Source organism: Rhinolophus ferrumequinum, chromosome 17 (assembly GCF_004115265.2).
Source record: "Rhinolophus ferrumequinum isolate MPI-CBG mRhiFer1 chromosome 17, mRhiFer1_v1.p, whole genome shotgun sequence".
Lineage (NCBI taxonomy): Eukaryota > Metazoa > Chordata > Mammalia > Chiroptera > Rhinolophidae > Rhinolophus > Rhinolophus ferrumequinum.
The window spans coordinates 18604968-18627448 of NC_046300.1; the positions used below are offsets into that span (position 1 = coordinate 18604968).

A 22481-nucleotide genomic window follows, 5' to 3' on the forward strand; every position below is an offset into this window, starting at 1 on the left:
CCGCATGACTGAACAGCTTCACATTCAATTCCCTTCTCTAAGAGAAGTTATGAACTCCTACGTATTATCTCAAGTTAAGCAATTCAGTGCAGAGGAAGATAAGAGGCAACATTTATATATATATGTGTGTGTGTGTATATATATATATACACACACACACATATATATATATGTATATGTATATTTACATTTTACTTGTGTTCCAGTTTTGGTCATTTGTTTCCATTTTTAAGAGATTTATCTGAAGAACCATTGCACTGACTTTGATGTTCTGTACAGTGGGTTTCTCTGAGAAAAAGAAACCTACCTTTTCTCCACCATTGCACTGCCTCCTACTCTTCACTTCTTGCCAAAAAATATCACAACCCAGCCAAACAAAACAAAAAACCTCCAAAAATTGTGAAGGAGTGGACTTTGTAAAAGAGAAAGGAGATCACATGTCAGTTAGGACTCTTGCTTCTCTGTAACTCAAGTTTTCTGGGATCCATTCTGGAGTAGAGAAAGTTAATGATTTAAGTCCTAAACCCAAGAAATGGTCTATTCTGAAAGAATATAGAAAAGGGCTGATGTTTACTTTTGAGGGGATCTTGATTTTTTTTTTTATTCATTTCAATTGAAATCCCAAGTGGACAAACTAAAGATCTCATTAATAGTTATTCCTAAACATTTAAAAAAAAAATAAAACTCCTGATTTACAATTGAAAAAAAACAAAACAAGACAATTAATTTGCAATATCTATTGTTTCACTACCAAGTTTAGTTCATTTATATTTTTTGTGATTATTGATACATTCGGATGTATTTGTGCCATTGTAAACACTGGTTTCTATTTGTCCCACTTTTACTATGTTTTTTCCCCCTTTTCTTGATTTTTTGAGATAGGTTGAATTTTTTATTCCTTTATTTATATACCATTTTTTCTTTCTACTGTTTTAGAATTTACACACTATTATTTTACTGGTTTTCCTTGAAATTTTATCATGCATATTGAGCTTTAACAAATTTCAAATTAACTGTTTTGATCCCCTTCCCAAACCCAGTTAAATAATTTCAGTGACCTCCTCCTGTCTTAACATCCTCTTGTTCATCATTTTAATTCTGTCCTTTAATAAAATCTCACAAGTTAGACATCTTTATTATCTTATGGAGACAATACTGTGTTGACTTACCTCTATGCTTATCGTTTTATTTATTCACCATGTCTTTTTGAATATCAGATCTTTCCGGATTGTTTTTCTTTTCCTAAAGCACTTTAAAAGCTCCTTGAATGTAGGTGTTTTGATGGTAAACTCTGTTTTTGTATACCTGTAAATGTGTTTCATTCTTATTCTTACAGAACTTTTCTGGACACACAATTGAAAATTGAAAGCTATGATTCTCTCCGTATTTTGAAGATATCCTATTGTCCTCTGGCCCCACTGTTTCTGTAGAGAAACATGCTGTCATTGTGATCGTCATTCCTTTGTAGAGGATTTGAACTTGCTCTTTCATTGCTTTCAAGATCTTCCCTTTGGTGTTTGCAGTTTCACTATGATATGAGTACCATTGAGTTTCTTTTTATTTATCAATCTTGGGATACACTGACATCCATTGTGGAAAATTCACAGCCCCTATTTTCTTAAATATTGCCTTTCTTTCGTTCTCTCTGTTCTGTTGTCTGGTACTCTGATTAGATCATTCTTTGACCTGATCTCCTAATGTCTCTCCTACAATTTCTATCCATCTTTTTTTGTTGTCGCTGCACTTTGGGTAATTTCTTTGAATATATCTTTCAGTTTAATTATTCTCTTTTCTAGCTGCTTCACCATCCACAGAGTCTTTTAATTAAAAAATTATGTTTTTAATTTCTGGAGGATGCATTTTGTTTTCAAATCTGCCTGTTTCTTCTTTATAGTCTCTTGTTACCAGCATATCTTTGTGTTTGCATCGTTTATGTCATTAAATATTTTATAACTAGCTGTTCTGTACTCCGTAGCCGACAATTTCAAAATATATTTGACATTCTTGGAGATCTGAATGCATTGGGTTTTTTGTTTCTGCTAAGCTGCTCTTATAGTGGCTTGCCTTCTGTTGTGTTTGGTGATCTTTGATTATGAATTGGTTGCTTGAATTTATCTGTGGGTGGCCTGAGCATATACACTGGGAATGTTTCCTCCAGAGAGGATTTTCTGTTGCTCTTTCTAGTAGCCAGGGGCACCACTGATCTGAGACCATTTCAGACTCCGTGGAGGGTCTTGGCTTAGAGAGGATCCCAGCTGTGGCTTTTCCCAAGTCGAGGAGAAACCTGGCCCAAGGCTGCTGTTGATACCTGCTCTCAAGACAACCAACCCTGATGCTCCCAGCTGCCCCTGCCTGACACCAGATGGGCACATGTGTGTGGGGTGTTCCTTGGAAACCGCTGTGATTTCTTGTGAGATTTCTTTGATTTTATCTAGAGTTTAATTGTTACAGCAGTAAAATTCCTCACCATCCCCCCCATTTTCCATAATACTAGAAGTGAAAGGACTTGAGAAATCTTTTTCCACCTTCACATTTAATGATAATTCTGCTGAATATCAAACAGGATTCCAAGATCTTTTTCTTTGTATTTTGAAAATATCACTCCTTTGTCTTCTTACATCCAGTGTTGTTACTGAGTACTCTGATGTGAATTTGATAGTTGGGGTTTTCTGCTTTTTCTCTCTAGAAGCTTTTAGATTTTTTTTCTTTGATTTAAACTTTCACTATATTATATCTAGGAGTGGCTTTTTCTTATTCAAACTTTTTGGCACTCTGGTAGTTCTTTCAGTCTGAAGTGTTAGCTCTTTCTTTAATTGTGGCAAATTCCTGGTTCTTATTTCTTTAAATGTTTTCTGTTCTCTTTTTATCCTTTTTTTTGCTCCGTGGAACTGCTGTGAGATGGATGTTGACACCTCTGTTTTATTACATTTTTTTTTCCATGTTTAAAATCTGGTCCTGTTGCTTTTAGTGAGAGTTGCTTTGATTCTGGCTCACCAATTCATTCTACTGTTTTATCAATCCTTTAAGTGCCCTTTTGCAAAACTTATTTTTCAAGCCCAGTATTTTCAATTGGTGGTTTGGCTTCTTTCGACTCCACATTTCCAATAGCCTCCCATAGTTTAATGAGGCTGTTTACACTATTTGTTTTAAATTTTTGTTCTTTTTTTCCCCCACTAGGTTTGCTTCTACCCGTGTAAATTGTTCCATTCTTTTTTCTCTTTCGTAGCACACAAGCTTCTCTGATATCTGATTCTTTTCATTGCTGTGTACCTTGTATTACTTTGTGATGTTTAACAGCTTTGACTGTTTTCTACCTGGGAGACAGCTAGAAGCTCAGACATTTGCCGGTCTCCCCCAGGTAAGATAGCTTGTTGGGGAAGGTGCTCTCAGGACTCAAGGGCCTGCAGTTTGGGTCCCTTCACTCTTGGTCTTTCCTCGCCTTCCTCCTAAGGACTTAACGGGAGTCTTTGTTGACTCTGCATGGCTCTGGGCTATGGAGAAGTGTTGAGGTGGGGAACAGGAGTGGCCAGGAAGGGGGTGGAGGCGGGGGGGGGGGGGGCATCGTACTTGTTCCTGTTGGTGACTCACCCAAGCAGGTACTGCCTTGATATCACTGCTCTCCTTCAAGTTGGTGCTTTTGCTTACGTGGCAGTAATGGTGACCTGGGTGGCTCAGTTAGAGGACTCCCCTTGAATCTGCTCCTCTTCTGTGGCCCCTAATCCTCTCCAGCCCCAGCCTGTCCCTACAGTTTGGAACCCTTTCTTCTCTACTCTCAGAGTTTCTCAGCTCTGTTTCTTTTCAGTGGCATCTCTAGGATTGGCTCTAAGGAGGGAGCCAGAAGATGTGCTGTTCTCCACCTTGTCCAGAACTGGAAGCAGAGATCCAAAATTCATAGCTTTGTAAATCAATAATCCCATCCTTTGCAGAAAGTATAAGACATTTCCATTTGATGACGTCCTGTGGAATATGTGGTCTTTGTGCTTAGGACCCGGAGCATTTGATCCTCAAATGGATATAATCTTAAGCCGTCTTAGGGGAAGTAATTACTGTTTTTATGTGAAGTCTGAAAAACGATGAACTAACTCTGTATCCTCTACATAGTATGATGGCAATTGATCATCTGAAGATCTGAAAGGAGTCCGTGTTTTGAAAGTTTTATGATCAGTGGTGAATGCTTCATTTAGGCACCTGTCATACGGTTCCTGGAGTTTGAACTTCTTGAGGTTAATGCAGCATTGTTCCTGATTATCATACATATGAAGCATAGACTAAACTAAGCATCATTTCTAATCCTGAGTGTGTGTGCATGCATGTGTAAGTAATGGGATATGCAGTAATATTGAGTTATTCTCAGCAGTTAATTACTGAGAGCTTTCTGAAACACTATTTAGATTTGTAATAGGTTGTTAACTCTTATTTAATATGGTGGTAGGATTTCTCCTCATCCATGTTACATTTTGTTGGGTTTTGAATTATGGTTACCCCAAATAATTGTAGTAGTTGTATAGTTTGTTGCTTTTGCTCACAGAACAGATTTATGTATCTTTTCAGATAACCTAACTTGAAGCTTCTTGAGGGCAGGGGTTGTGACCTGTTTACCAGTGTATTCTTAGATTAGCATCTGGCGTATAGTACAGTTGCTAAATATTTGTGGAGGTAGTAAGCATTGTAATCCCCTGTTTTAAAGATGTTCGCACTGGCAGAGGAAGGTCAGTCAGAAGGGTCGATGGGTTAGGCAGGAATTGTGTTTATCTGTGATCAATAGATATGCATAAAGATGGAGTCACCCACTATTTCTCAAATTTGGCTGCAATTTCAATCACCTGGGGAGCCTGGAAAAGCTATTAATACCTGGGTCTCAAGCCCAGAGATTCTGATTTAGTTGGTCTAACTGCATGCTGGGGATTTGGAGTTGAAAGAAGTCTCTAGGTATGAGTCTGCTTGGGTTCCTGTAACATGATATCACAGACTGGGTGACTTAAATAACAGATCTTGATTTCTCACAATTCTGGAGGCTGGGAAATCCAAGGTGAAGGTGGTGGCACAGTAAGTTTCATTCTGATGCCTCTTCTCTTGGCTCGTTGGTGGCTACCATCTTGCTGTGGGCACAAAGAAAGTGAGCTCTCTGGCATCTTTTCTTATAAGGATGCTAATCCTGCCATATCCAGGCCCCACCTTTTTGACCTCATTTAACCATAATTTCTTCCTTCTAGGCTCTTTCTCCAAAGACAGTCACATTGGGGGTTTGGACTTCAACATGGGAATTTTGGGTGGACAATTCAGTCCATAACCCTAGGTGATTTGAATGTGTAGGATTTATTTTTATGTCACATAAAAGAGGCAAGCTCTTCAGGTTGGTTTGAGGTTCCACAGATTTCAGAGACCCAAGATCCTTCTAACTTTTTGCTTCGCCATCCCTAGGGTCTGGCCATGTCCAAGAGGAATTTTGGAGTTCTGGCCACCATATCCATCTTCTCAAAAAGAAAGTAGAGGAGGGAAGGAGTCTAACATATCACTGTTCCTCATTAGTTAGAACTTAAATCACATGACCACATCTACCTGAAAGGAAGATTGGGAGACATATTTTGGCATAGTGTATCGGGCCCAGCTAAATATTGGAGTCTTCTTGATTTGAGAGAGAAGAGAAAATGGATAGGTAGTCAGCTGTCAGTGCTCCACCTGGTTTCAGACCATGAGTTCATGAGCTCCAAAGCTCAGGTTGCAGACCTTGGTTTCAACCTAGTAATTGTTCCACTGTTGCCAGTAAAAATGGGACATAGATACTAGGAAACAGCTGGTGGATGTATGCAATACATGTTTGGAAGATATGTTTTTTGTTTTTTTTCCCCTGTCTGTTAGGCTTGCTACATCAATAAGAGCTGATTTGCTTCATTATAAAGTAGGGGCATGAGAACCCATGAACTTGACGTTTACAGGTAGATAAGTGTGTGGTCATAAGCAGGACATGTTTCAATTCTTACTGCTATTTTGTTAGCATTTGACACAGGTGATTACTCCCTCCTTTTTTAAATGTTCTCTTTTGGGAATCTGGGTTTCCTCCTCCCTGTCTGTCTTGTTTCCTGTGTCTCATTCGCTGTTTAATGTTAGAGTTCCTCAAGTCTGGGTCCTAGGCCCGCTCCTCCCTGCCTCTCCATCTTCTCCCTGTATTCTTTTTCTATCTCATCCATACCTTTGGCCTCAATGGCTACTTATTTATAGATAATTTTAACTTTATATCTCCAGCTCAGACCTCCTCTGGGCTCCAGATCCATTCATCCAATTGCTAATCGACATCTCTTGGACATTTGAAAGGCATATCAAGTGCAACAGTCCTAACGCTAACTTCCCTGTTCATAATCAAGTCTTGTCAGTTGCACCCCTGCAGTAATTGTGCCACCTCCACCCTGGTCTAGACTATTGCCAGGAACACTGAAGTTTTTTTTCAACACATTTATTAAGGTATAATTTACACATCATAAAAGTTACTCATTGCAAGTGTACAATGCTGTCATTTTTAGTTAATTTATATAGTTGTGTGACTATTGCCACAATCCAGTTTGAGAACATTTCTATTACCAGAATAATTCCCTCTAGGTAGCTTGTAATAAAGCCTGATTCCATCCTCTGCCCCAGACAGCCCCTGATCTGCTTTCTGGCTCTATAAATTTCCCTGTCCTGGACATTTCATATGAATGAAATCATGCGATATATAATCTTTTGCATCTAGCTCCCTTCACTTAGCTGAATATTTTTGAGGTTCACCTGTGTTGTGTCAATAGCGTGTATCAGTATACTGTTGCTCAACAGTATTCCATCATGTGGACATGTCACATTTCGTTTAGCTGTTCACTAGCTGATGCACATTTTTGTCCTTGGGAACTCACTCACTAGGTCACATTCTATTTTCTTCTTATCATCAGACGTTCCTCACAGTTCTTGTTTTCTGTGCTAGTGGATATCTGATTGTCTGTTGGTGCCATTCCTTCACCCCCTCCCATCAGAGCAGGGCTCTTTCCTGTCCCTGCCCCCCACCATGTATCCTTAGCATTTAGCACACAGTACTTAGCCCAGTGTAGGGACTCAGTTAAAAAAACTTTCTTTAAGAAATCAGTGAATTCTTGGGATGGAAACTTAGTTTTGGAACCAAAGCTAACTTCTTCAAAAAGTTGGGCTTATAGAGTGTTGTGCAGTGAGTCATGTGGGGTCTCTGGTTCCACTCCCCACATAAGAAGGCAGGACATGGGGAGGCCAAAAAGGAACACCCATGGAGCCATAGGTAGGGGAGTCATACCACTATACTCTCGCTCGCCGCTGGGTTGGAGACACAGGAAGCAGGAGCCACACTGTCCGCAACCTGCCGTCCTAACTGCAATCCGCAGCCTGCACTCCGCGGTGCTAACTGCAGTCCGCGCTTGCCAGCCACCATCTTCTTGTTAGCCCTCATTTTTTCCGCTAGCATAGCCATAGCAGTTATATTAGTAGCCAATGGCTCACTGGTTACAGCTGACGGCCATGCAATCACAGTTGATGGCCATTTACTACCTGAGCCAGCACCTTTCCAAGTGAGGCCAGGAGCCTGGAAACTGCACTCCTGGCTCTGTTTCCACACTCCGCCCCTATAGGATCTCGCCTCACAAGTTATGTGACAAGCGACTTCTGCGAGGTGCCCTGTGTGAGGAGCCTGGAGGTGAATGCAATATCCTGGACACAGCCAAGCTCTCTGGTCATAGCCAGGGTTTCTCAGGGCACCACCAGTCCTTCTGGGCACAGCCAGACTTCCTGGGCTTCTTAGGGTACCACCAGTCTCCCTGGCACAGCCAGGGCCTCTCAGGGCACTGCCACTCTCTCTGGGCACAGCCAGACCCCCTGGACACAGCCAGGGCTCTCAGGGCACTGCCACTCTCTCTGGGCACAGCCAGACCCCCTGGACACAGCCAGGGCTCTCAGGGCACTGCTACTCTCTCTGGGCCTCTCAGGGTACCGCGCTGAAACAACAGCGACTCACAGTCAAGGTACTTATATATTCTCGATGGCGGCCGGTCAAGACACAGAAGCAAACATCCACCAGTTCCACTATATGGTGGTACGTTCCCAAGCAAACAGTCAAGCGGTCCATCAAATCAGGGATGGAAGGCAATTCCCCATAGTCCACAGTCATTCGCCAGGGCTGCACATTGTCCTCACAATGTGTGCCCTCTCCACAGGGCAAGGGCTCCAAGTCCTCCCCAACCTGGGGCTGAGGGCCTCAGCAAGTGCTTCCCAGCCCACAGGGCTGCAACGACCTTCGCTTTCTCCGGTTATGCTGGTTGGGGACCCGTCCACGTCTTCCCACCCCTCCACAGGGGTCCAGCTCTCAGGCAGCTGCTCCTCCTGGTCTTCCTGAGACTGAGTGTTCATAGGCACAAACTGCTCCACCGCCCTTGGGAGAGCTTTGGCCGACACCGTACCCTGCTCGCTGCACCATTTGTCATGTAGGGAGTCACGCAGGGTCTCTGGTCCCGCTCCCCACATAAGAACGCAGGATATGGTAAGGCCCAAAAGGAACACCCATGGAGCCATAGATAGGGGAGTCATACCACTATATATATTCTCGCTGACGGCTGCCTTGGAGACACAGGAAGCAGGAGCCACATGATCCACAACCTGCTGTCCACTTCTCTCTGCCAACCAACCCCATTTGCTAGCTGCAATCCACTGTGCTAACTGCAATCTGCGCTTGCTACCTCAGCCACCATCTTCTTGCTAGCCCTCATTTTTTCTGCTAGCGTAGCCACGGCAGTTATATTAATAGCCAATGGCTCACTGGTTACAGCTGACGGCCATGCAATCACAGTTGATGGCCATTTACTACCTGAGCCAGCACCTTTCCACGTGAGGCCGGGAGCCTGGAAACTGCACTCCTGGCTCTGTCCCCTCATATAAATTCTCTTTTCTTTACCCATAACATGAGTAAATATATCTGCTTTATCCACATCCAAGATGCTGTGCACAGCTGATCACATTGAGAACCAGGTGTGAGTCTTTGCCAAATCATATTTCCATGGCACCTCCAAAAAAGAGCAAATACAGGCTCTTGTGTTAAGTTCTGTCTTGTTGGCGTTGTAGCCAATTAACGAAACTGCTGATACGATGCAATATGAGCATCAGATCCGGTTGGCCGTCTGCACTGAGAAACGTGATACGTACTTTTGGAAGTTCTTGTTTTATAACCAGACAGACCTTTAGGCATAGTGACGTCGGGATGGTCTGCATTAGCCAGCCTCTCCTTCTGCAGAGGTGAGCCTCACAGCTCAGAGCAGATCAAATACCTTGTCACAAAAGTGAGCATTGCTGGTTCTCAAAGTGCAGTCCTACGAGCAGCAGCAGCCGCCGCCGCAGCCTCACCTGGGAACTTGTTAGAGATTCAAATTCTGGTGCTGCACCCCAGCCCTCCTGAATCAGAAACTCCGGTGAAGGGGCCCCAGGAAGCTAACAAGTTTCTCATAAATTTCCAGGTGATTCTGATGCAGCTCAAGTTTGGAAAGCACAGGTCTAGGCCACAGGCCTCTCACTACCAAATCACACCTGCCATTCTCTGCTGTCACCCCTGGGGAAAAAGAAAGGACACTTTGATGCAGGGACAGTGGAGTTTAGGGCCTGACTCAGTTGGAGATGTGGGGGGAAGGCTGAGCCTAGAGGCCTGCTTGTGATCTGAATTGCTTTCCCTGGTTGCTACAGGCCAGCATCCCGTCTCGTCTCGCTTCATTCGGTGGGTACTGGGCTAGAGATGCCCACTCAACTTTACCCTAGGGCTTTAGCGAGTAGCCGCATCTTTTCCCGTGTGACTTAATGTGTGTATTCAAGTTTATAGTACAAAGCAGGGACATGAATCAAAACTCAGCCCATCTCAAGGATCCCCAGTTAAGTGCCCTGCCTTGTGAATGGCAAGAATGAAAATGTGAGTCGTGAGCATTAAGACACATCTTTATATCTTATAATTTCCTTAAAATAGTGCAAAGTTCTCACCTAAAAGTACAGGAAACTCAGTAGTTCTGAAGGTGAGGAGGCAATATTCTGCAAGCCTGTATTAATACTTGCTAGGGCTCAGTTCTTTTGGTATTAAATCACCTAGTCCTTACAAGCAGATCGAATCTCGTCATAGATCACATCCAAGCTCTGTGCATCAAACCTTGCGTTAAAAAGTTCACTTTGACTTATGCTGGTGCTTTATCAGAGGTTTCCGAGGCAGCAGCCACTTGGGCTGGTGGTCCTTAATCTTCAGGTGCTTTATTCAGCCTGGCCACTCGGGCCCCTCTGTGCACGTAAGCACCTGCATAATGCTACTTGATGATCCGATTTTACAGGAATTCTACGCTAGGTGACTTTGTAACTTTTCTTTAAATCTTTCTCAAAAATACTTCGAAAGTGACAGAGCCAAGAAATCCACCAACTGGGATGTTCTGATATAAGAGCTTTCAGACCAAGACAAAGTGAGGTTCGGTTTGTACGTAAATAATATATTCCGATCATTGTATGGGCACGTAGGGCCTCAGATGTTTGCTAAGGGAATGACTGGGGTTAGGGGAAGTGGGGGAAGATTGACAGACTAGAAGAAAAGCAGGGTGATGAATAACACTGAAAGGCTTCGTCCTGACTCTGGTTTTGCCCTGGTTCTTATATAGGTGACTTAGGGAAACTTGGAAATTCACATTCCTGATTTTCTGATCTCATCCACAAGGATTCTGATCCTCTAGGTATGGGATGGAAGTCAGAAATCCATATTTTTAACAAGCTCCCCAAGGGATTCAGAAGCAGGAAGTAGCTGACCCAAACTGTAAGAAATACTCTTTTTAGAAGGCAAGGCATTTCAGTATTCTTTTTGAAAAGAAAACTGTATCGATTGTCTCTTAATTATATTTATGGATGTTTTTACTTTAGAGTTGTTTTCACTTTTTGTTTAGAAATATGTGCCAGTACTTTTTTTTAATGGTTTTGCCTCTCGTATGGTGCCTTTCCCACTCTAACATTGTAAAAATATTCACCCATAATTTATCCTAATTACAACATGTTATATAATTAATATAAAAATAAAGTATATTATATGTATAATTCTATATTATATAATATTACATAGTATATTATTAAAACTAAGACCATCTATTTTTTTTTTAAAATTTAAGTCTTTGACATACCAGACATTTGTTTTGTTACAAGGTGTAATGAAAGAATGTGATCTATAAAATTTCTATTTTTAAATGTTTGAATTTTTTTTTTTAGCCATTTTTTGGAAATGTTCCATGTACATATACAAAGTCACAATTTTTCATTGGGGTATATAATTATACCCCAATGTAAGAAATAACTTGTAAAACAAAGAAATTATTTGTAAACCTTAAAATAAAACTTGTGCTTATTGTTTTGAATCTATATATTCTTGTTTTCTGCACATCCGGTAAATGCTGGGTGATAGGAGGATTCGAAGTCTCCCAGTCTGATTGATGGTATTGTTTATTGTCTTCTTGTATTTCTATCAGTTTGCTTTCTGTATTTTTGACTGTATTTTTGCATCTTCACAGTGAAAACTGTATTTTAATCAACACACGATATCTTAATAGTTTAAAAGCCATGAACTCTAGAGCTAGACCACCTGGGTTAAAATCTAGCCCCATTGTTTCCTCTCTGTAAGATGCTGAGCTCGTTGGTACCCTGTCTGCACTTAAAGTTTTTCATCTTTAGAAAGGGTCATGATCACATCTACTTCCTGGGACTCCTGGGAGATGTAAATGAGTTAATGTGTGTGCAGAACACGATGCATGACACGTACTCTGTTTCCCCGAAAATGAGACCTAGCTGGACAATCAGCTCTAATGCGTCTTTTGGAGCAAACATTAATGTAAGAGCCGGTATTTATTATATTATATTATATTATATTATATTATATTATATTATATTATATTATATTATATTTATTATATTATGTTATGTTATATTATTATATTATATTATTATATAAGACCCCATCTTATAGTAAAATAAGATGGGGTCTTATATTAATTTTTGCTCCAAAAGATGCATTAGAGCTGATTGTCCGGCTAGGTCTTATTTTTGGGGAAACACGGTAGAAGGTGCTCTGTAAATATCAGCCATCCTTTTTATTAATGGCTCACTTTATATATCTGTCAGATGTCTGAAGGCTAGCATAATAGTTCTGCTATAGACAGGTCACAGTGAGTTTTTTCTGATATATTGAGATTGAACTTGTTGTATTGCATGCCTGAATACGTTTAAAAATGGATCGAGTCCTCATGTAATAGCATATATTTGTCCCATGGTTGGTGATGAGCCCTTAGGGCTCTATCAAAATTTACTGCCTTCTAGGAGTGTTGAAATCTGTACCTCTTAATGGTTTGGGGGATGGTGGTGGCAGTGGTGGAACTCTCTGGTCGCAGAATTGAGTAGCCGAGAGATGTACGAAGACATTGCACTTCTCCAGCCACTGCCACAAATTCCATCGTTTGAGAGGATTACAGACTCGAAAGCCTGGCTAGGATTGAGGTTGCCTTCAGGCGCTATGCCTTGGTGCCAAAACCTGTCCTGCGGTTTTGATGCTAGGATCCAGAAGCTTTCTCTCCAGGAAGTTTGGTTATCATGAGAGAAATTCTGGAAGATTTATTGTTCTTTTCCAAGCCAGAAACCCTAAGGGTTTGAGTGTGAATGCTCCTGAGGTGAGGAGACCACTGTGATCAAGGTGTTACAGTCCCACCCCCAGATGCATAGACACCCTCTCTTATGTGACACGGGCAGCTCCAAGGAAGTCACTCTTTGGAGAATTTTAGTATGTTGATCTCTGAAGATGATCAGCAGGTGATATTTCTTTTAAAGACGTAAGGTAAACTTGGGAAAACACATCCACCATTTGATATCCCCCCTCCTTTGACATACTGAGTATGTTTCGCTTCGCTGAATTTTCCCTGAGTTTTTGTTTTCTGTCAGCCATAGATTGAAAGTTTAAGAAACATGATGATTCTAGATCTCAAAAATGGTGATATTTTGCGTGGTTGTGGGCAGAACGGAATTGGAAGGCAGCTGAAACCTCAAGAATCAGCATGCACAGCGCTGGAAAGAACTGCTTCTTGCAGCTGTGTGCCTGCACCAGTCGAGTTCTCTGGTGGCGTGGGACTCTGCTGGAGGGGAGGGACCTTAAGGCAGAGAAACCCAAGCCTTTGCAAGAGGCTTAAGTCCCTTCACTGCTGTTTGGTGTGTTGGTGGGGTGGTGATTGGGATTCTGGAAGAGTTAGGCAGTAAATAATTTCACCCAGTGAAGGATCTTAAGTGCAGAAGAAAGTCACTGTCGTCCCTGGCCAGGACAAGGCAGGCTATGGCAGCCTGAGCAAGGCCAAGTCCAGTGGGTTCCAGCAGTTTGGAGCAGGTACTTCTCAGAAGACGGAGTGCGTGGGGGAAGGTGAGGCAGGTCCCACGAGGCTGAGGTCCTTGTTCCCCTTTCACGTGGGGGATGGTGGCCCTGTAGGCAGGTGGCCTCGGTGGCTCTGGCCCTAGTGTCTGAGCCTCCCAGGGAATAGAAAGAGTCCTGACACCCTCTTGGAAATAACAGGAACGTGGGTCTGAAAGGTGTTCTGCTCAGTCATCAAGGAGAAGGAGATAAGCTTCTGTCCTCAGGCCCTTTATTCCTGCATTTTAATTTTCACTTCTAAATGCAGATGAAATGATTTAGCTTTTTGTCAGGAGCAACCTGTCTAGCAAAAGTTCCTCTTCAAAAGATTTATTTCACGGTATTTTTCTCTTTGTCGTTCTCTTGTCATTTGGTTGTAATTTCTGCTTGTCGGCAGCAATGAGCTGCTTCCTCAGCGCCTACCCTCACTCCCGTCATTACCCCCTGTGTTTCTCCTCTTGCAGGAGTTTGGCTGATGGTGGTTGGTGAGCTCTTAGGCCCTATTCATCTCCCCTCCCAAAATAAAGATGTATGTTTTCAACTTGGAGGTCCTAACGTTGACCCTTCATGAAACTATCAGGTAGCTGTGGGAGGCGGCTGGTTAAAAGGCTACCGGTGTAGACAAATGACCGTCAGAGATGCAAGACTTGGAAAGCAGCGGTGGTAAAGGTCACCTCTTTGTGTGTTAGCATGAAAGGGAGTAAGAGCCTGTGCCAGTAAGTGGGAGTGTGTGTGCACACGTGTGAGAATGTGAGTGTACGATGCGTGAATGTGTGAGTTCGAGTGGATGTGGGTGAATGGGTGTGAGCCTGTATGAGTGTGGGTGCGAGTGTGTGAGTGCATGTGTGCAGGTATGAGTGTCCGTGTGAAGATCGGTATATGTATGTGAGTGCGTGTGTCTGCAGTGTAAGTGTCTGAGTGTGTGTGCACTGTGTGTTCTTTCTAGAGCAGTGGGGTTGGTCTGAAGGACAGTAGAAGGTAGTGGCTTGTCCTCAGAACGTCCAAGGAAAGGGCCTGCCATTTGCCGTGGCTCCCAGCTTTGGAATTGGACCAGGGTGCCACCAAGAAGCTGGCCTGATGAGAATCACGATGGCTGTCTTCATGGGTTTGTTTGATTTCTCCCCTTATTCTCTCTTTTCTCCAGCACATTCTTTGGTTTGTTAACATAGCAAATAGGCTCTCTGTATACAATTAAGTTCACCTACACATCAGTGAATTGTACACTAAAGCTCAACACTAAAAAGAACACCATAGAAATTAGGTTTGCCTTGTTCATTTCTCTAGGAGGAAAGCCCTTTAAGACAGGATTTTATCTGGCAATTTCACTTGGTTTAATGAAGCCTAATCCAAAAATATTGTTAACTTTTCTATTTAGAATGAAAGCTGTGACTTTCAGACATAACTGCAAGCTCTAAACAGCAGTGCCTGACAGAGCCACGACCCTACAGGAAACCAAAAGTAATTTCTTTCCTCCCCAGGGATGTGACCAACAGAAACTGCCCTTCTTAATGCCGTATGGACAGCTCTTACCTGTATATGACACAAGCTAACTTGACTTTCAAAGTCCGTCCTAAAAGAACACTTTGTTTAATCTGTTGCAATTTTTAATCAGTCTCTCATCGCTCCCCACCAAATATGATCGAGTTTTTATCTCCTTAGAAAAGGAGTAAATTACTGATGACCTTCCTGAATGCGCATGGTTCAAACCTGTGCATTTGCATTTAAACTATTTTAGGAGGTAGTGGAAGTAATGTTTCCCCCGCCCCGCCCCCCCCATCGGAGGCAGGAGGTTAAAATTAAGATGTCAGTTTGAAACAGGTAATGTGAAAAACCATTAATATGTCCCCATATTCTGCATAATGTGACAGCAGTTGGTTGTCTGTCATCCATTTTCGAAAAAACAACAGCATCCAGTTCATGTCTTTGTACCAGCTTCTGAATAACATCCTTTGCAAATACATGGTTCGTTGTTTGAACAGGGTGCATATGGGAGGCTGCCTGTAGGAGAGGGGACGGCTAACAGGTTCCCAGTCGCTAAGTTGGTGGAAGCAGCAGGGAGAAAGAGGTTACACCCTCTCTCCCTTGCAGCCTATTGCATATGCCTTTTCCTTGAAGCCTACTCCGGTTACCCTCTTCCTTTTCTGCCTCCCCCTGCACAAAGGTGGCATGTTTATTAGCGGGGGATGCCATAGCTTGGTGGGGGGGTGGGGGGCTGGGCAGGCAGAAAGTGCTGTGGTTGGAGCCAAGTTTCCTTCCCTATGCAAGTGAGGATTATAGCTGCTAATGCTGGGACTTGCCCGGAGTGATGTCTGCACGGCTACACAGTGACATTAAATACAAGTCAGGCTGAAAACATGGACTCCTAAAGAGAAGGCAGGGTCAGCACTTAAACATTTGACCAAGGGTAGCTCAGAAGTGACCCTAGTTCTTCTCTCATCGAAGGTGTTTGGTTTTCACCCCACAAAAAGGAGTGGGAGCAAATTTCAAGCAGAAGGACCTGAAAATAGAAATGTAAAAAAAGATTTTTGGTGCATCGGTTAGGCGACTTACTGTAACAGCTTGGTTTTAGTGGCCTCATGAAACTGCTCCTTCATGCAGCAGTCTGCTGTGGGTGTTTCTCAGCAGGTGACTCTCCCGGGGGGGTGATTTAGGGACCCAGGCTCCTTCCCTCTTGTCTTTGCCATACCCATTGTGGGGTTCTCAACTTGCCTTGCATGCTGTCCCCATTCCAATATGTAAAAGTGAGTGTGTGTGTGTGAAAGGGGGGTTGAGGGGAGAGAGAGAAAGAGAGAGAGAGAGTGAGAGAGAGAGAGAGAGAGAGAGACTGTCTGTTATGGGTCAGGCCTGCATTACTTCTGCTCAGACTGTTGGCTAAAGCTCAGTTATATGGTCACATCCTAATTGCGAGGAAAGCTGGAAATATATTCTGTCTTCTGGAAGACAAAGATGGATTTAGTGATGAGCTATTAGGTTAGGCCAGTGCTTCTCAAACTTGAGCTGCCTCTGTATCACCTAGAAGCTTCTCAGACACAGCTTCCTGGGCCCCTGCCTCAGAGTTTAGATTCTGCTGGCCTTGGGTGGGGCCCCATAATTTACATTTCAAACAAGCTCCCAGGTGGTGGGCTAGGGACCACGCTTTGAATAGTCCTCGTCTGTGTATGACTCATTTTTGTGTCTTGATTTATCCCCGCTAATGGTGAAAACCAGAAGTATATCTTTATTGTAGTGACTCAACAGATAGGGGGAAGGAGAGGGGTAAGCTAGGGAGTCTTGACCAGGTCGTCTGGAATGTTAAAAATAATTTAAAGTGGAAGATTTCTTAGAGGAATTGGAGTTTTGGAAGATGGAGACCTGGGCGGTTAGATGCTAATGAGATGGCTGTAGCTTGGTCTGTGGGAGGGCGATGGCAGGGACCTCTGGTGCTAGGAAAGGGGGCAGCTCTGTTAACTCTGGGGCAGGAAAGTTTGGAGAAGAAAGTACCTAAGTCGGTGCAGGAGAGGTGACAGGGAGAAGGTGACAAGGCAGGACTTGCATGAGAATCAAAGGCAAGTTGCTGATTGCTGGAGTGAAGTGAGCCTGGACCTCGGTCACGGATGAGCGGGGCTTGGATTTTGAGTTTCTTCGAGTCTCAGGATATCTGTGAAATGGGGATAATCTGTTGGGTTTCTGTGAGAATGAATTCGGTCGGAGGTTTGTAAACTTTCTTGGTTCATGGTACTTAATTGGTTAAAACAATTCAGCAGTTTCGTTTATTAAGCAGTTAGTGCCAAACAACTTCATATACATTTACGTCCTAACAACTCAGTAGCACTTTGAAAAAATAATAAATAGTAATAAATGAAAAGAAGTATGTTTCTATTTCTTTGTTAAATAACCGCCGTTACTCAGCGAGGCCATGTGTGCCCCTGCGGGCACTGGAGCGCTTCTCAGACCTTGGAACCCCATTGGGCATCGCAGCCCTTTCTTCCTGTTCCACGGTGATGTTTGCTTTTATCCCCAGCACCTGGCGAAAACCCAGCTTTGCAATGATACGATGTCGTTGCAAGGAATGTAGTGCAGTCTCATATCAAAAGTGTGACAATACCTGCGTTAGTGGCATGCATGGTATCTATGCTATGCCGAGGATCGCTGTGTTCCCCTCAAATGTAAACTATTTTACAGCGCCCGGTGAGTTCCCAGTCGTGAGCCCCAGGAACTTTGGTGTACGGATTGGAAACTGTGGAATTTGACAGTTTCCCCCCCTTCATTCCTTCATCGAATAATGTTAATCGAGTATCATTGAAGTTGCAGGCCCTGAACGGGGCATGGGGCGGGGCTTGGGGAGCACACGGTTCCCCCTGGGAACAGCGCAGAGGCTACTGGGAGCACTAGACTTTGAATCAGATAGTTCTGCAAATGGAGACTCCGTGGGGGCCAGGGCCAGGCGGGTCGATTTCAAGGTGCCATGAAAGCTTGTGGGAGGAACCCTGGACCTGGTCAGGAGAAGCTTTCTCAAGTTGGTGGTACTTGAGTTGTTCCTCAAGGCTGTGGAGTTAACATGGCAGAAAGGGGAGGGAACCATATTCTAGGCTTTGGAGAGGAGGTGGGCGGGATGGCATTCTGGGCAGGTATTTCTCAAACTGTTGTGAAGGACTTGATTTTTTTTTTCTTCCTTCCTTCCTTCCTTCCTTCCTTCCTTCCTTCCTTCCTTCCTTCCTTCCTTCCTTCCCTCCCTCCCTCCCTCCCTCCCTCCCTCCCTCCCTTCCTTCCTTCCTTCCTTCCGTCTGTTGCACTTGAGGTTGCCTCATGACCAGTCTAGCTTGTGTATGCCATGTGTGTTGGATAACATTTGAACTGTTTAAGACTAATCCACTGATCATGCAGTTGGATCTTGAAGCAAAGCCAAATTGCAGGAAAAGCTTCAAAAAGTTGTCGTGGACTGGTAACAATTTGGGAACCATCAACATGTGTGGACCACACTTTGAGTAACTGCTCCAGGGGGCACAGCATGAGCAAAGGTGACGAGAAGGGAGGAGAGAAAAGGCCACTGTGGGAGGAACAGAAAGTGACAAGGTGGAGAAGTCAGCAGGGGCTGTGCTGGGCCTCTAGGCCACAGGAAAAATTTGAATCTCAGGAAGAAGACATTTCTGTCCTTGTGGAGAAGGGAAGTTGTCTTAAGTATTTCCTAGGTGATAGATTGAGAATATAAACAGGCCAGCTATTTGGCTACAGAGATTTGTTTGAGCATTTTAGGCAACTTGCAGTTCTTCTTCTTTTATCTTGGATGTAGAGTCCAGGGGCATTGCAGCCTCCCAGAGTGGAGGGGATTCTTGCCTCTCTGTATAAAACAGTGACACCTAGAAGGACCCACTGGAGTGTGCCTGGGTGCTTACACAACCACCTCCAGTTCCCTGACAGGTGATCCCAGGAGCTCAGGCTCCTCACTGTACCCACACTGCCGATGGAAACTCAAGGCCCAACTTGCTGCTAGTTGCATGTAAAACTTCCTCTCTGTGTGGCTTCCTGAACCCCTGCTGTTCCTGTGAAGTCATCTGGAGCATGTTAACCGTCTGTTTCCCAATGCATCTGCTGTTCTTTGGCCATTCCGAGGTTTACTGTGGTATTCATGAGCACCAGGCAAAGCGGTGGGCATTGCACCAAATCCTGAATGGATCTGGCCCTTGTCTGCAGGGCCCGTTACAAGCTCCATTCTGACTTAGGAATCCAGTGTTCTCTCCCAACTCAGGGACTGACTTCTGAGGGTGCCTGGGGGAGACATTTGGTTTCCAGCTCCTGGATTTGGAGCCTTGATGTCAACTGAAGTATTCCTTTCCTCCTTTGCTGTGAGGAATGGGCTGGGGGAGAAAAGTGATGCGCTGTGGTTTCTCTGCACAGGTACTTTGTGCTGGATTTTGAGGCTGGCATCCTGCAGTATTTTGTGAACGAGCAAAGCAAGCACCAGAAGCCTCGAGGAGTCCTGTCTCTGTCTGGAGCCATAGTGTCCCTGAGCGACGAAGCTCCCCACATGCTGGTCGTATACTCTGCTAATGGAGAGATGTATAAACTGAGAGGTACATTATTCTCTTGTAACTTTTCAGACAGGCCTTGTGGGCTACGTTCATGGTTACCACGGTGATGGTTCTCTTGTCTTTTGACATTTTAAACTTACCTTTAACACTTGGCTGTGTTTGAGGAGGGTGTGGTGACAGACAGACTCCCCCTCTCTTACCCCTGGGTTGGGGAGACGGCCTGATGTTAGAAACTGCTTGTCTGAATTAACTGAGGAACTACAATGACAGAGGAAAGGTGAGTGATGGCAAAGCCAGTTGAGCCCTAGGGCTTAGGCATATTTTTCATATAGGCTCAGTATATATTTTCTTTGACCTCGTAGTATAAGTCTCCACTATAATGCCCTGTGGGCACTTTTTGCTGTAAGGACCAAACAACCTTCAAAGGGTCATCATGCCTGCCCCCTGTCTTTTAGTAAATGGCCCCTTCACTTATATTTTATTTGATCTGTTGCAGTGAGCCTGGTGAGATGCCAACTGGTGTTGAGTTACTTTCCTCTTGTCTGCTTTCTCCCCTTCTCTTTGCTTCTTGAAAACTGAGGTCGGCTCTGCATCCCGATCAGTGAGCACGGCTCTCCAGAGGCTCCAGCATTTGGCCTTAACTGAAGGTCCTGCCACTCCCAGGGCACATACATGCACAAGTTTTCAGAAAAGCCAGATTTGACTGTAGCAGTATAATTCGATTGCTAGATCATTCTTCCAGTTTTCTATTACAGTTGCATTGCCAAAAAAAGAAAAAGTCAGTTTTCTTCTCATGAAATAACAAAACAAACACTAAAACCCACATGTGTACATACACACATGCACGCACGCACACACACACACACACACACACAAAGTCAATGTTATTTATTAAAGTCTCAGGAAAGGTAGTATGTATTAAGTGTTAGGGGGTGGTTGATAATTCTGCATTCTTATGACATTTTCCTTTGCCCAAGTGAAGACTAAGTACAAAGAAAAGTGCCCTTATTGTTTCTCCGTGACCCCAGGGGACTGACCAGGATAGGTCACCTCTGTAAAGCCAGACTGAGGGGCTGAGATTCCTCACCTCTCAGTCCAATTATCACACTGTTCCACCTCCAAGCTACCAAGAGATGGAATAAGCGAATGTTTCTTTATTATTTATATACAAATCATATTTCAGAATCTATAAAACAATCCAAAAGCCTGTGAAATAAAAATGTCTATAGTTGAAGAAAGTTTTTCAGTTTTTGGGAAATGCGCTAAGATTCATGCTCTTTTTTGAGATTCACGTAGTGCGCGTTCCAGCTGGCTAAATTCATATGGTCCTTGGTTTTGTTGTGCTGTTTATTGCTTAATAAATTGCTGGAGCAGAAACAGTAGTAGGTGAAAGATTTAATGGCACTCCTCCACCCCCCTGCCTGTGGTTTATAAAATGACGCAAGCCCATACAAAAGAGAAAAATCCAACAAATGTGACAATTGAGCCATCTCAGTTTGACTTTGAGTTGCTATTCTCTGGATTATTAAACCCTACCTAGGGTGCTTTTTTTGTTTGTTTTTTGTTTTTTTAGGGTAGTTTTAATAGCAAATATTAAAGTTTTTGTGTCTGCATGAAATTATCACGAGGGCTAAGTTAACTTAAACTTGGCAACTATAGAAAAGGCAGGATACATTTCTGACTATTTAGGGCTGGTTCTTGGCCCATCTCACGAGGATCTGGGTGTCGGTTTTTCTCATGTCACATCTCACCTGCGCATGGAGTTGAATCTTGATGTCATCAGATGCACAGCTTTGGGGAATGTTTTTGGAGCTGAGCCTTGGGACAGCACTGTCACAAACTGACAATTCTTCATGTTTCCTAAGAACAAAGGCTGTAGTTGTTGCAAAACTCCTTTCTTTGGAAGTTCAGTTCACCTGATCTCAACACTGCCCTATTACCCTGGACAGTCCTACAACTGAAAAATTCGGCTCAAGTGGCGTTTTATTGACCAATGACACGTAGGCCCATTTTTGTACACAATTATAATTTCTAGGGGAATGTTCTGTTTTCTGCAGAGTCAACATTTGTGCATCTAATATTAAAATGTGTATGTACTTAATTGTGCACTTAAATCAAAGATTTCAATTTTATTAGAATCTGCTCTGTATCTATAATATTTTAAGGAAATAATGTCATGTATTTGAGAGATGGGGGTGTAGACTAGGCAGTTGAGTTATGCTTGAATGTCTCTTTGGGGAGAATTGGAGGATCCCTAAGGCAGCATTTGGTATCTCATTCTGTCCAATCTTAATATGAATCCTTGAGAATACATATTAAAATGGTAATTCAACTGAACGTTTATTTTGTAAGTGCTGAGAACTCCACAGTAGAAGCCTGGTGGATAACAAAAGGCCCTGAAAAGCTATACTTTGATCCTCATATTAGCCACATGTGGTAGAGGCATTTAAAAATAATCGTGTTTTCCCTTCCTCGCTGCTTTTTCAAAAGAGTAGAAATGATTTTTTCAGGGGAGGTTAAAAAAAAAAGGCAAGATTGTTCTTATAACAGGCATTTCAGAATACATTTTTAATATGGCATTAAGAGGGAATTTTCTGTTGAGATTGAGTGTAATTTGTGTGTTTTTGGCGTAAGTACAGGCCACTTGAGAATCTGGAGATCTGCATTTGCTTTCTCTTCTCCCTCTACACCTCACTTCCCCGGCCCTCCACTCCCTTAGGTGGGTGTAGAAATAGGTTGGATGTGTTTTGGAACAATCTCAGTAAGCATTTCTTTCTCTATTTTAGCTGCTGATGCAAAAGAGAAACAGTTTTGGGTGACTCAGCTTCGCGCTTGTGCCAAATACCACATGGAAACGAATTCTAAGGTAGGTAACCATGGGGAAAGCGAGCAGGCATTCCAATAACTTGGACGGCTACCCTTCAGCCCAGTTATCTGTTTCTTTGGGGAAAGCTGTTTTTCATGTGTATGTGTATTTTTTTTAAAGTTACCCACTGTAATGGAATTCAGACTTGTCCTGTTCCATTTACATTTAAAGCCAAGAA

At 43.2% G+C, this 22481-nt stretch overlaps 1 protein-coding gene across 4 annotated transcripts in view; it reads left to right on the forward strand.

Annotated features, from left to right (window-relative positions):
- Nucleotides 1-22481, forward strand: part of OSBPL10 (oxysterol binding protein like 10) — a 261600-nt gene that overhangs the window by 74216 nt on the left and 164903 nt on the right. For all 4 annotated transcript variants that reach the window (XM_033132493.1, XM_033132491.1, XM_033132494.1 and 1 more), the window contains exons 2-3: nucleotides 19304-19479; nucleotides 22224-22303. In XM_033132493.1, coding sequence (XP_032988384.1) covers nucleotides 19304-19479; nucleotides 22224-22303 — 256 coding nt within the window. The remainder of the gene's footprint in view (nucleotides 1-19303; nucleotides 19480-22223; nucleotides 22304-22481) is intronic.